At 48.1% G+C, this 13,928-nt stretch overlaps 1 protein-coding gene across 4 annotated transcripts in view; it reads left to right on the top strand.

Moving 5' to 3' along the window:
- LOC142566835 (putative phospholipase B-like 2) overlaps positions 1–13,928 on the top strand; it is a 190,982-nt gene that overhangs the window by 43,926 nt on the left and 133,128 nt on the right. For all 4 annotated transcript variants that reach the window (XM_075677732.1, XM_075677731.1, XM_075677729.1 and 1 more), the window contains one exon: positions 9,238–9,473. In XM_075677732.1, coding sequence (XP_075533847.1) covers positions 9,238–9,473 — 236 coding nt within the window. The remainder of the gene's footprint in view (positions 1–9,237; positions 9,474–13,928) is intronic.

Below are 13,928 nucleotides of genomic sequence, written 5' to 3'. Positions count from 1 at the left end.
TTGATCTTGTTTACTTTGGGGATTGCATTTCCGTCTTGTGTGTACAGGCCGATTTCTTCGTACTCTCGGGGTCCCGTGTAGCTCGTTGGTGGTATGCCTCTGTGTGTGGGCCGGTAAAGGAGCTCTGTGGTATTTCACAATGTGAGTAATGTCATCATTAAATATTACGAACAGCAATAGTCACAAAATGGAGCCATGTAGGACTCCACACATTACTGGCAACCGTTCAGAGGAGACTTTATGATATATATCGTGATATTTATTGCGTTAAAGGAAGATGTGAGTTTGAAAGCAAGCACTTGCCACCGCGTTTCTCTGACGCCCTTAATTTGCAAAAAATAAAGGCTGTCCGAAGGGTGCCAGCACATCGCTCGGGAGTGGGACCCCTTGACTGCACAGGTGGTGTATCACAGGCTGGAGCGACTTCCCCCGGCCCAAGCGTGCCGTCTCGCACATTCTTCGACATGTGGAGCGCCATGCCCACCGGCAAACATCCCGCTTTTGGAGCACGGAACTAAATCGTGTTTTCTCACAAGATGCGTTTAATTGACGACGAGGATGGGATTCGAACCGAAACTAGAACGCATGGCTCGAACACCCTCAGAGATCTACGAGGCTCATGACTTCACCTTCCCTAAGAAGACGCGCGCTCTTCTACTCACGTCTTGTGGTGAGTCCGAGTTTGATATTAGACGAGCCCTGCTCGCACGACAGCGACATTCAGAAATCGGGTTTCAGGCCATACTTCAACGCCCTAACGAAAACTTTCATCCGAAGCCCAACGAGCTGTCATGCGTCGAGACAAACAATTTCTGAATACTTTGCAGTCCTATACAACACAGTACACGACTGTAACTTCTGAAGAAGCCTGATATGGACACTGCCAGCTTACACGTCGCCAGCAGCAGTGGGCACGGCCACAGTCCTCGACGCAGCCGCGTCAGCAACACGATCTAGGTTTAGTGGGAGGTGTTTCCCACTGCCTCCGGCCTTCGCGCTCCAAGAACGCTTCATGTGTAGAATGCGAAATAGTAATCTCCAGCAATTGCTGCTGGTTGAATTGCCTTGTAGGCGCCCTCGCCTTGTAAGCGCAATCAGCTGTACAACAGAGGATATTTGCCAGCCGGCAAATGAGAGGGCACAGTACATAGCATTAGGTTTTTAACTCCAGGCAAGCGAAACGTGACCAACAAACCGTTTTTCCGATGCACCGGAATGCATTTGCTAGACAATTACGAAAAACAAACCGTCCAAGTGCGTGTATTGCTCAAAAATGACCGCGCCACCGAAACTTGCTTCCGGAGGAAGAAGCATTTCAAGTCTACAACACCGCAAGATTAAGGGCACGCATCCAAAACACTTCAGGGACACAAAAATCATCAACTGGTGTCCCAGATCAACTCAGTGGTTTATTTTTTCAACACGAACAGTAAGCATCAGGGTTCGTCAATACCAATCATGCTCGAACTTGCTGTGAACGGGCGGCCTCTGCTAATGGAGGCAGAACGCGGCACATATCCTTCGGTAATCAGTGATGCCATTTTCCACACCTATGGCCTGCATGCTCTGCACAGCTGCAGCCTAGAGATCTTGCTCTACACGTATGGACAGGACAAATAAATGAAGCACCCTAGGGCACTGTTGAGTGAAAGCTTAGTTGAATGCAAAGACGGAACAGTTGTTTGTCCTTGCACGTCGTACAGGAAACTAGGCGCCTATGACGACTGTTTCCAGGCTCTGGACATTGTAATCACCCGAATCGAATCCTTGGCTCCATCAACACCGGGAGAACTTCCTCAGCGAGAGGACGACGTGTTCAACGGCCAGTTGGACGGACATATCGGGGAGCCACTGCGCATTCACTTGCAACCGGAGGTTCCACCAAAGTGTCTAAAATGTCCTAAATTACCGCTAGCTCTTCGCACAGCCGTACACGAGGAGCTCGACCGACAAGGGGCGCAGGAAATTCGATAACCCGTGACATCATAACCCTAAACAGTCACCGGTAGTTCTCACAGAAAATCTTATGCTTGACAAAATGCCTTTACAAGTTGTTGAGTCTTTCAAAACACTTGGTGTACACATCAACAAGCATATGTCCTGGGACACGCATATTAAACACATTATTACCAAACTTTCGAGGACTATGGGCATTTTGGCTAGATTACGTTTTTTTCTACCACCCAATATTAAACTACTGATTTACAACGTGTTATTTTTGCCCAGCTTAAACTACTGCTTTCTTGTATGGGGCAAAACTACGTCATCAAATTCACAACAATTGTGTGTACTTAAAAAAAAGCCCTTAGACACATAGCTGGAGTGCCCTTCAATGCACATACAGAACAGCTTTCAGTCGGTTTAATGTAGTACCTGTTCGTAATCTATATTGATATATGCAAAAATGTGTCGCAGCCGCAATGGTAACGGTGTTCCCAGCAACCGGCGAGTCCATCACGCGAAAGCCTTGGCGGTGGAAGACGCCCTTTCAGAAGAGGAGAACAGCGATAGTGCGCACATCTGGACGTTGGCGTCAGCACGAAAGAATGCTCTTCAGCCACCAATTAGACGAACGTTTAGTTGGGGAGACATGGATTTATCCATGGAAGTAGATACCGGTCCCCCGGTGTGCGTAATATCGCGACAGCTTTTTGATAAACATCGCAAATGCTGGCCAAGCTTGCAACCTTCACACGCGAAGCTATCCTGCTACAATGGAAGATTACCGGTGGTGGGCGAGCTTCAACTTTGTGTAAAATACCGCGATATTTCTGTTAACTGTGCCCTTGTAGTGCTAGACTGCCCCGGACCAAGCTTATGCGGCCGAGACCGGCTAATGCTCCTGGAACAAGCGGGCGTTCCGGTACTACAAATGACGGGTGAAGGCGAGGCCACGACGAATCAAGTGAACTGTCACAGGATCCATGCCATCCGCGACACATACCAGGACGTTTTCTCGGAAACCTTGGGGTTGATCAAGGGACCACCAGCCAGCCTCCTGCTGAAGGGCGACGCTGTTCCCAAATTCTGTAAGGCGAGACCTATTCCATATGCTCTACGTGACAAGGTATCGCAAGAACTTGACCGGTTAGTGTCGCTGGATGTAATATCGCCAGTCAAGCACTAGAATTGGGCGACGCCTATTGTACCCGTTCTGAAGAAAGATGGCTCGGTCAGAATTTGCGGTGATTTTAAAGCTACTCTAAATCCTGCTTGCGCCACGGAGCAATACCCACTTCCGGTAATTCAAGATATCTTTGCGTCATTAGGAGGAGGCCAGTTGTTCAGTACGCTCGACTTGCGGGATGTTTGTAACCAGTGCTTTTGGACGAGGAGTCTCGGAAGCTTTGCGTTATTAACACTCACAAAGGCCTGTTTTGTTACAATAGGCTTCCGTTCGGCATTTCCTCGGTTCCAGCAATTTTCCAAATAAAACTTGATACCATACTGTCTGGGTTACCTGGCGTTCGGGCTTACTTGGATGACGTTCTAGTCGCGAAAAAGGTTGAAGACTGCGGAGCTCGATTGCAGATTGTCTTAGAACGGTTCAGAGAGCACGGCGTGAAGCTCAAATACGATAAGTGTAAATTTAGCCAGCCATCTGTCGCTTATCTTGGGCATCGTATTGATCGTACCGGCCCTCACCCAACTGAGAAGAATGTAGATCATGAATGCCCCTAGTCCCGCAAACCTAGGTGAGCTGCGTTCGTTCCTTGGCATGATCTCGTTCTATTGAATGTTTTTGCCGAATATGTCAGATACATTGTTCCCATTGTACCAGTTGCTAGAAAAAAACGCACGCTGGCAGTGGAAGTCATCACAGCAATCTGCATTTCGCAAGGCAAAGCAGCATCTTAAGGACGCCGAGGTCCTTGTGCATTTTGATCCATCGAGGCAACTGAAGTTGGAATGTGACGCATCGGCTCGTGGTATAGGCGCGGTTCTTTTTCACACAATTGGAAGCACCAACAGACCAGTCGGGTTCCGTTCAAGAACCCTGACAAAAGCCGAAAGAAATTATTCTCAAGTAGAACGTGAAGCACTGGCACTTGTCTTTAGAGTGACTAAGTTCCGGGATTATCTTTTAGGTCGAGAGTTTGTCCTGATTAGCGACCACCAGCCACTTCTAGGACTGCTGAGGCCCGACCGCCAGACGCCTGCCATGGCTGCAGCTCGCATCCAACGCTGGGCCCTCTACCTGGGAAGCTACCGTTACAAGCTCGAATATGCTCCGGGAAGACTGCTATTGAATGCGGATGCACTGAGCAGACTGCCGCTGCAGGGCTCCGATCTCGTTACGGAACCTGACCCTGAAGAGTACGTATTTTGTTTGAAAAGCCTGGATGAAGGGATAGTCACAACACGTGAGCTGAAGGACGTGACCGCCAATGACTCAACCTTAGCTCGCGTAAAGCAAAACGTGTTACACGGGTGGCCGAAAGGCGCAAAACGACTTGACCCTTCCTTGGTCCCCTTTGCTGATCGCATGTTGGAGCTATCTCTGGCACACGAGCTCGTCTATTGGGGACACCGTCTCGTCATACCTGTCGCAGCGCGTAAGCGCTTGCTACAATTATTGCATGAAACGCAACAGGGGTCCTCGGCAATGAAAACAGTGGCGCGGTCCTTGTTTTGGTGGCCAGGAATAGACCGCGAAGTAGAGCTAATGGCAGCGCAATGCGAGAATTGCATTGCCAATTTGCCTATTCCACCAGCGGCCCCGCCGTTAAATTGGTCTCAAACGCAGGAGAGATGGTCGCGGGTTCATGTCGACTTTGCGGGACCAATAGAGGGTAAAATGGTTTTCGTAGTAGTAGATCCCTACACTAAGTGGATAGAAGCAGTGCCGCTGAACCAGGCTACTTCGGCAACCACCATTGACTGCCTACGGGATATATTTAGCCATTTCGGGGTGCTAAGAACCCTCGTATCCGACAATGGAACACAGTTCACCAGCCAGGAATTTGCAACGTTTGCTGACAGGAATAACATTACACACCTAAGAACCGCCCCCTTTCACCCCCAATCAAACGGAGCGGCGGAGACGGCAGTACGGACAATCAAGGATGGTCTCCGGAAGATGCCACGCGGAAAGCTGGAGCATAACCTTATGCGTTTTTTGCTTAATTACAGAAGGACTCCCCAGAAAACCGGAAAGTCGCCAATCGGAAATACTGCTGGGGTACCAGATACGATCGCGCCTGGACACCTGCTTCCCTGCGGCGACTGTGTCTAATTCTAAAAAGGAACACGACGAGTGGTTGCCTCCAACAGACTGTAGTGTACATGTCCGCAACTACGGGTCAAATGGTAAATGGATACCAGGACGGGTAACAGAGACATCGGGAGGACGGATGGTCACTGTGGAGACTCCTCAAGCAATCGTGCGGCGTCACATCGACCAAGTGCGCACCCGTACTGAATCTTCTCTAGATGAACCACCAGGAACCGACCCAGGCTCGACCAGCAGAGACAGTACTCAGAGCGCACCGTCACTCTGCCAAGAGCCATCCGCGAGCTCCGACGACGCGGGAGAATCTTCACCCCAAGAAGTGTTTCGGGACTTGGACCACCAGGTGCCTGTTCCAACACTCGTGGCATCCGGGGCAGACCAAGTAACCATGCAACCTGTTCGACGCTTCACAAGATCCCGCAAGCCAGTGCAGCGTTTTTAAGAGGGAAGAAATGTTGTAAAATGTGGTATCAAACCGCCGCATCATGTGCGCGCTGGCAATACGCAGGTGCCACGTTCTTTTTCTATATTCACTCCTCATTTTCCCTTTCCTCTTTTTGCTTTATATATACGTGCATTAAACTCTTGTGCGTTGTTCTCGGCTAACCACTGGGTCGTCAACGTCTCCCTTCTTACATGACGGCAGCAACGATGCCGCTGCTATGTTACAGTTTCCATAAAACCTATCAGCGAATTCGCAGCCGCTTCTCTTGGCCGAGACTTGCAACAAGCGCAGCGAAACACGTGGCTTCCTGTTCGCTCAGCCAACACCGCAAACGACTAAAATAACACCGGCTGGACCGATCCAACCTGTCCCGTGTCCTGAAGCTCCTTTCGCAGTCATTGGTATCGATCTCTATGGACCGCTACCCTTAACCACCGGCGGTAAACGATGGATCGTCACAGCTGTAGACCACTTGACACGGTAGGCTGAAATAGCCGCACTATCTTCGGGATCCGCAGAGGAGGTTGCAGCCTTTTCCTTGGAAGCCATCTTTATACGGCACGGAGCCCCACGTGTCCTTTTGAGTGACCGCGGCAGGACATTTCTCTCTAAAATTCTCCACTACGTTCTCCTTGCGTCTAATACCACCCATAAAACGACTTCCAGCTACCACCCTTAAAATAATGGTCTCACAGAGCGCTTTCAAAGCACGGTGCCCGACATGATATCTATGTACATCAACCCTGACCACACCAATTGGGATGCCATTCTACCATTCGTCACTTTCGCATACAACACGGCCGTCCAACGCACTACGGGGTACTCGCCCTTTTTCCTAGTGTATGGTCGCCAACCACTCACTATCCTCGACGTTTCTTTCTTCAGTGCCCCCGTGCCTTGGTCCACATCAGTGTGTGAGCAGTTCGTTTCGCGCATTGCCCGGAGTCGCGAATGTGCCCGCCTCAACACCGACGCCAGTCAACAAGACCGCAAAATTCGCTACGATGCATCTCACCGTGTCGTTTCCTTCCTCCCAGGAGACGAAGTGTTACTATGGACCCCAGCTCGCGCTCCTGGATTGTGCGAAAAATTTCAGTCCTGGTTTATCGGGCCCTACATTGTTCGGGAACAGACCTCGCCAGTTAACTATCGTGTCACTCCAGTTCCGCCTTTGGACGGCCGCTGCCGTGCCACAGAGATTGTGCATGTTTCGCGTTTAAAGCCTTTCATACGGCGTTAAATTTCCCGTCATACCCAGCGTAACGAGCGGCCAGGTTGGCCACTTCAATGCGCGGGGGACATTGTGTGAGCATAATTTTACCCCTTCATCTTCTTCATCTGTATATATTCATCATCATGGCCAGCGTCATCGTCTTCCGCGCGCGAGCTGCGAAATAAACTGTGGAGGCTTAACATCGGTCTCGCAAGATATATATATATATATATATATATATATATATATATATATATATATATATATATATATATATATATATATATATATATATCCATGCATATGTGTGTGCGTTTGTGTGTGCGTGTGTGTGTGAAAGTTTCTCGGCGGCGTAAAATCTCTGAAGCGTGTCTGTTACTTGCGCATGTATAATTTATGTTCGATGAAGTCCTACATCGTTTTATGGTGCGGACTTTAAGTCCACAGATGATATGAGAGGGAGAGGCTTGCAGCCACAATGTTTACCGATAGTGGTGCCTTCATGAGCGCAGTCGAGGAATTTTTTTTAATTTTATTTTCCTGTTAGCAGCTTTTAAATAGCATCTAACTAGGTGAAGGGTGTACTAGTGGTATGCACATATGACGCGTACCGCAACCATCACCTCAGAAAATTTGTGCGCGCCGGGAGCACCACCAGATTTCAAGCGCCATGCCTTATAGTCGCGCTGGTCCTTAATGTTGTCGGTTCTGCGCCATTAAGAGGAAGCTTTAGCTCGGGTGCCCCAATCTAAATACATGTAAAAGGAGACTTCGTTTTTCTCGGCAACCACTGCACCAAATGTGACTAGGTTTGTTGCATTTAAAAGAAAAACTTAAAATTTAGTGACTGTTGGTTTCGGAATTGTGACTTCTGTCCTCATTTTTTTATTAAAAATTGGCAAATATCGAAAATTTTCAAAAACGAAACTATCAAGTTTACAATTCTGTAACTCAACAACGAAAAACGACAACACACGTCTGTGAATTACATCTAATAGTACATCTAAGGCGGATAAAATTGATATGTTGAAGAAATAAAACGAAGGACACCGACCAACATAGAAGTGCTAAAAATGAAAAAATCTAAAAGACGTTTCGGCTTCGCTACGGAAGCCTTGTTCACAATGGGAAGGCTTCCGTAGCGAAGCCGAAACGTCTTTTAGATTTTTTCATTTTTAGCACTTCTATGTTGGTCGGTGTCCTTCGTTTTATTTCTTCAATGCTTCATCCCGACCAGACGGGCTTCCGTCGAACTCTCGATTTCATAAAATTGATATGTTGCACATGAATCTAAAAAAATAGTAATATGTAAATACAGCTTTTGCAGAACCTTCGTATACAACGTAACAAATTCACGTAAGCTGTAAAATGACAAATAGAATTTGTCCGCTTTTAATGGTCTAATGGATTCCGTTTACAGAACCGTGATGTCTGCTCTTGATGCGGAGCTATAAATTTGTAAGCTTCGTGCTTGTATTTTTTTCATACTTTGGAATATTTGAAAATTATTTTAACGAAATTCAGGGCCTAACTCGAAATTCCGCTCCCAACAGTCACTAGAATTTAACTTTCTCTCTCACATGCAACAAATTTCATTAAAATCGGTCCGCGGGTTATCTCAGAAAAACGTTTTTGCGTTTTACATGTATTTGAATAGGCCGCGTCGGAGTTGGGCCCGAGCTAAAGCTTCCTCTTAACGGTGAACGGTGATGCTGCCGTTTTCTTTCTCACTTTTGGTATTGGAAACGTTTGCTTCTCGCACTACCTTTGTGATGCATTCATTCGTTCATGCTCCTTTACGCGTAGCTTGCACTATATCATCGATATTTTAAGCTACGTTTCTTTTTTTACCATGTCTGAAATTTCGTTGAACTTGGCCTCCGATGCTTCTCATTACGAAGATGAGAACACTCAAATAACTTATTTTGGGGGGGAACATGCTAAGTTGAAAGTAAGGTTTGTTACAGCGCAACCCAAGACAAGGACAAAAGAAGGTATAAAATGACGAGACGGCGCTGTGTTATCATTTTATACCTTCTTTTGTCCTTGTCTTGTGTTGAACTGTAACGAACCTTACTATGAATCCCAATCAACTGGCCCAACTTGCCGTCTTGGTGCTAAGTTAGCAGGAAAAGTGCAGTTCCCAGATGTGAGCATGAGTTGTTGCAAGCACCGTTTTATGCCCGCGATGTGGCAAGCTCATGCACGACGGTGCTCGCCTCATCCGGCTCGAAATTATAGAAAATACAAAAATAGTCTAGCCATTTGTACGGATGCCAGATTGTGCGCGGTTTCATCAGTCAACCTGCACTCTCTTTTCTTCTCACGTTCGTTCTTACCCGCCAGGTTTGTGAACCTGGACGGCGAAGTGGAGGATATAGAAGCCCGCCTACGACCGGTGGTCACTTCGGACGTCCCCGACGACGAGCCAATGGCCGGGCGACGCGCCGACTCAGCGCTGGTCAAACTGCTGCCCGGAAACAAGGATCTCCTGCTGTCGCACGTCAGCGGCGGTCCGTACGCCGGCATGACCAAGGTCCTGAAGAAGTACTCGCTTAACTTGCACACCACCGCTAAGTCTAGTAAGCTGATGCTTCCCATCTTCATTTGAAATCCTTTCCAGAGCGCCATGAACATTTTCTTGCCTTTAGCTTACAAATTATTTTGCCAAAGTTCGCTTTGTGTTGACATAGTGGCCTCACTTGTGTATTTCCCCGTGTTATCGTTTTCTTCTATGCCATACGTTCTAGTATGCCAAGTAGCAGCCATAACTATTTTTCTGAGGAGGCTACGGCGTTCGTGTGTGCGTTCGTTCTTGTTTTACTGCCCGACACTGTAGCTCGGCGAACGGGTTCGCGGGTTCGACTGCAGCCGCGGCAGCCGCCTTCCAACGAAGGTGGAACGCAATGAAGAACGCCGTGAACCGCATGCATGGGGGGCGCTCCAGAAAAATTCAGGTGATAAATTTTAATCCGGGGTCCCCCACTACGCCGTACCTTACAAAGGGAGTTTGGTTTTGGCACACGAAACGACAAATATTTAACCTCATTTTTAGCCCCATCACAACGTCAAGTCGCTAGTACATATTTCGTAGGTGGTCTCCTTGTTAATATACAATGGATAGTAGCGCTCGTCCTTTGTTTGGTTTGTTGCTTGTTTCTGTCAGGCACATCGCGCTAGGTATTCACGACGCTCGACTTTGACGCTCGAGAAGTAAATGAACTTGGTGAATTCTGCGTAAATTCTCAGGCCGTTGCCGATAAAGTGCTTTGTATGCAGTTTCTTAATCCATGAAATTCTTAAGTTGAACAGCACAATATCGTCAATAATACAATGGCTGTTCCTTCCTGTTTTTCTTGGTTTTTATATCTCATTACCGATTCGGCCAGTGCACTGTTCTCGGTTAATTGCTGTTTGACATGCAGTTATTTCTAACGTGCTTTCAAATCAATTCGTGGTGGTATGCTTGTTCGAAAGATTCCCGAAATTTCCTCTAGTATACATTTCCTTTATGAGAGATTATTTTTTTAAGCTTACTCTATGACATTTACACGCTGAGGAGCACTTGTCTCGTCTGGACGATATGCCGGCCTATACTTGAAGCACCGCCAAGGTGAACGCTCAATTTTAGCACCTATGGTGCTCAGTCGTCAGAGGTTTAGCGCCCGAACACACTAGCTCTTAAAATTGTATCTTTCTGGGGTTTTTAAATATTTTTTTCGCTGAACAGCTTGAATAAAAGTAGCTGGGACACCCTGTGTCATAACGAGATTGACAAAAAGCAGTCCAGTGAAATCACGAGTACAGATATATTGACCGTGTACTTATCTTTATCGGGAGACCACGTTTTGCCACCTAACAAATGTTATCGCACAGCGCGGGACGCGCCTGCATGTATCCGAAGTTTCTGGAAAGTTATCGATGATTTTATCGGCTGTCTGTTGTCGCCGAACCTTGTGTTATCTGATTTCATCGCGTGACGCGAATGGTGTAGAACTTAGTGGAAGGCACAAGGGTCCCAACGATTACTCTGGAACATTCGACGACTGCTGTATACAAGCCGATGCTCTTGACCCGCTGATCAGATTTTCGACGATCGCCGAGTGTGTTCGCCGCTACTGTTGTTCTTTGAGTGTGGCCTGTTTTGAGGGCAAAAGTTCGCCCAATAAAACGCTCGTTTCGTTAATCACAGCTTCGCTGCCGTCTTAACCATCACTACCACGTGACATCTGGTGGAGTTGCTGGGTAAGGCCGGTCATGAACGGTAATTCTTGCCGGGCATATTCCAGTCGGGGTAATGAGATGTCTGAGTTTGGGGCCCTCCCGTGCAGTATTAACCTTCAACTGGGCGGCGATGTGCCCACTCATGACGGAGTAATCGGCCCCTGTGTCGACTAAGGCAGTGATTGCGTGGCCGTCGAGAAGCAGGTCGAGGTCGGTGGTTCTTTGTCGTGCGTTGCAGTTAGGTCTTGGCGTCGGATCACAGCTGCGTCGCGTTGACCTGTGGCTGGAACGTCGCGTCCTCCGGTCGTCTTTCATCAGCGTGTTCCTTGCTGCAAGATTTCGTCGGGACAGCGGTGTGTCGTCGTTGTTGTGTAGTCGAGATTGTCTCTTCAGCATCTTCGTCGGCGGCGGAGGATCTTCGTCAGTTCGACGAACAGCAACCGCACCTCCATCGGTCGCTGCTTTTAGTTTTCCGGATATGGGCTCGCAGACCGGCCCCGGGCTGGGCCAGTGTATGGTCGGGACGACGGAATTGTGGCGTTAAAGGTCCCTGGCGTGGTCGTGCAGGGGGGCCTTGGCTGCGGGGGACGGCGGCGTTGGTCATCGCTTCCGGCTGGGGCTGCGGTGATTCTGGTTGCACCTCAGGAACTCCAAGGGATCGCTCAAGCTCATCTTTAACGATTTCGGCGATTGAGGCTACTTGAGGCTGCGACCTAGGGTTACAGCTTCTGCAGCTCCTCCCGTACGACCGCTCTGATAGTCTCGCGCAGATCGTCGGTGGACAGCGATTGAATTCCTGTGTAGTTGGTAGAGTTCGTGCGGCGGTTGAATTGCCGGTTTCGCATTTCGAGTGTCTGCTCGACGCTGGTGGCCTCGCGAAGGAACTCTTCTAATGTCTTCGGTGGGCTTCGTATCATTGCGCCGAAAAGTTCTTCCTTCACACCACGCATGAGAAGGCGGACTTTCTTCTCCTCGGGCATATCTTGGTCGGCGTGGCGGAACAGACGGTTCATTTCTTCCGTGAAGATGGCAACGTTCTCGTTGGGTAGCTGCACTCGGGCGTCCAGCATAGCTTCGGTCCTTTCCTTGCGCACGACGCTCGTAAAGATGCGCAGGAAGCCGCTACGGAAGAGGTCCCATGTCGTCAAGGTCGACTCGCGGTTCTCAAACCACGTTCTGGCGGCGTCTTCTAAGGCAAAGTACACATGCCGCAGCTTGTCGTCGGAGTCCCAGTTGTTAAAAGTCGCGATTCCTTTATAGGTCTCCAGCCAGGATTCCGGTTCTTCAGTCGCTGCTCCATGGAAGGTCGGTGGGTCCTGAGGTTGTTGTAGGATAACGGGGGACGCTGGGGCAGCCATTGGGGTTGTTTTGACCACGATCTTCTTTGTCGACTCAGGTAAAAGTCCGTGCTCTGGGGGCAGTCCTTGCAGTCTGCGGCTAGCACGCTGGTCGTGGGCGATGTTGGTTTTGTCCTCGGGCTTCGGGCTTGGATCGCGGCTGTGCGGGGGCGTTCTGTACATGAACGCACTAGCACCTCCACCAGATGTCACGTGGTAGTGACGGTTAAGAAGGCAGCAAAACTGTGATTAACGAAACGAGCGTTTCATTGGGCGAACTTGTGCCCACAAAAACAGGCTACACTCAAAGAACGGTAGCGGCGAACACACTCGGCGATCGTCGAAAATCTGATCAGCGGGTCAAGCGCGTCGGCTTTTCTACAGCAGTCGTCGAATGTTCCAGACTAATCGTTGGGACCCGCGTGCCATCCACAAAGTTCTGCATCATTCGCGTCACGCGATGAAATCAGATAACACACAGATAACGCAGCGACAATATTTTAGTCGCTGCCTTAAGAAATGCGTGACGAAATCAAACGCGAAAAAATCCTCCAACGTAAATGCTGTCAGTCTTCGGCGCCAACTTTTTGTTGACAAAGAACGAAGCTTTGCCAAAGCGCTTTTGTAAAGCACAGGCTTGTGCCATTGACTCCAATGGTCGTTTGGATGACGCAGCCGTGGCGCTGAAGAATATGCAGATCTAACGATCGGTAAAATGATAATTAAGAACACGCTTTATCTAGGGAACTCTTATCCAAATACATGGCAAATGAGAAACCTTTTTCTCCTCATCCACTGCACACGTTACGTTCAAGCTTGTTGTAATTAAAGAAAAGTTAAATATACTGACTGTAGCGAGTGAGTTTTCTATTTATTTCATCAATTGTTTTATGTGCCACAAATTATTTGTTGAAGCCACTCCTGGCGCAGCTGTTTTCTGTTACTCAGATTGGCCTTGTCGAGGTTAGTGTTGGATTTACTTACTTGTGTCGGTTGTGTCTGGTTTCTTGCTGAGAAACCAGACAAGACGGAAAACTAGAGAGAAAAGTTCTTGAATATCGCAAAATAAAAAAAACAGAACTACCAAAACAGTAACTCTGTAACTCAGCAATAAAAAAAGATATCACAGTTCTGTACACTCCCCCTAATATGCATCTTAGGCGGGGGTAATTGGTGTGTCATGCACCGCTCGCATATATATCGATAATTTGTGAGGAGGATTTTTGAAACCTTCGTAAACACTGTTATAACTTCACTTCACCTGTAAGTTCACATATAAAATTTGCCTGCTTCAGATGCTCCACTACAAGCAGTTTACAAAACTACGGTGTTTGCTTTTGGTGTAAAGATAAGCATTTGTAAACGTCGTGCTTATACTTTTTAAAACTTACGCAATTTCAGTAATTTCTGTAGCGACTTTGATGTCTTGTTGTCGTTGCTTGTGTTCTGGAATTTAAAATTCTCTACCAAATTCAC

Source organism: Dermacentor variabilis, unplaced genomic scaffold, assembly GCF_050947875.1.
Source record: "Dermacentor variabilis isolate Ectoservices unplaced genomic scaffold, ASM5094787v1 scaffold_13, whole genome shotgun sequence".
Taxonomy (NCBI): Eukaryota; Metazoa; Arthropoda; class Arachnida; order Ixodida; family Ixodidae; genus Dermacentor; species Dermacentor variabilis.
The sequence above is the reverse complement of the archived record's forward strand: the minus strand, read 5'-3'. Positions and strand labels throughout refer to the sequence as shown.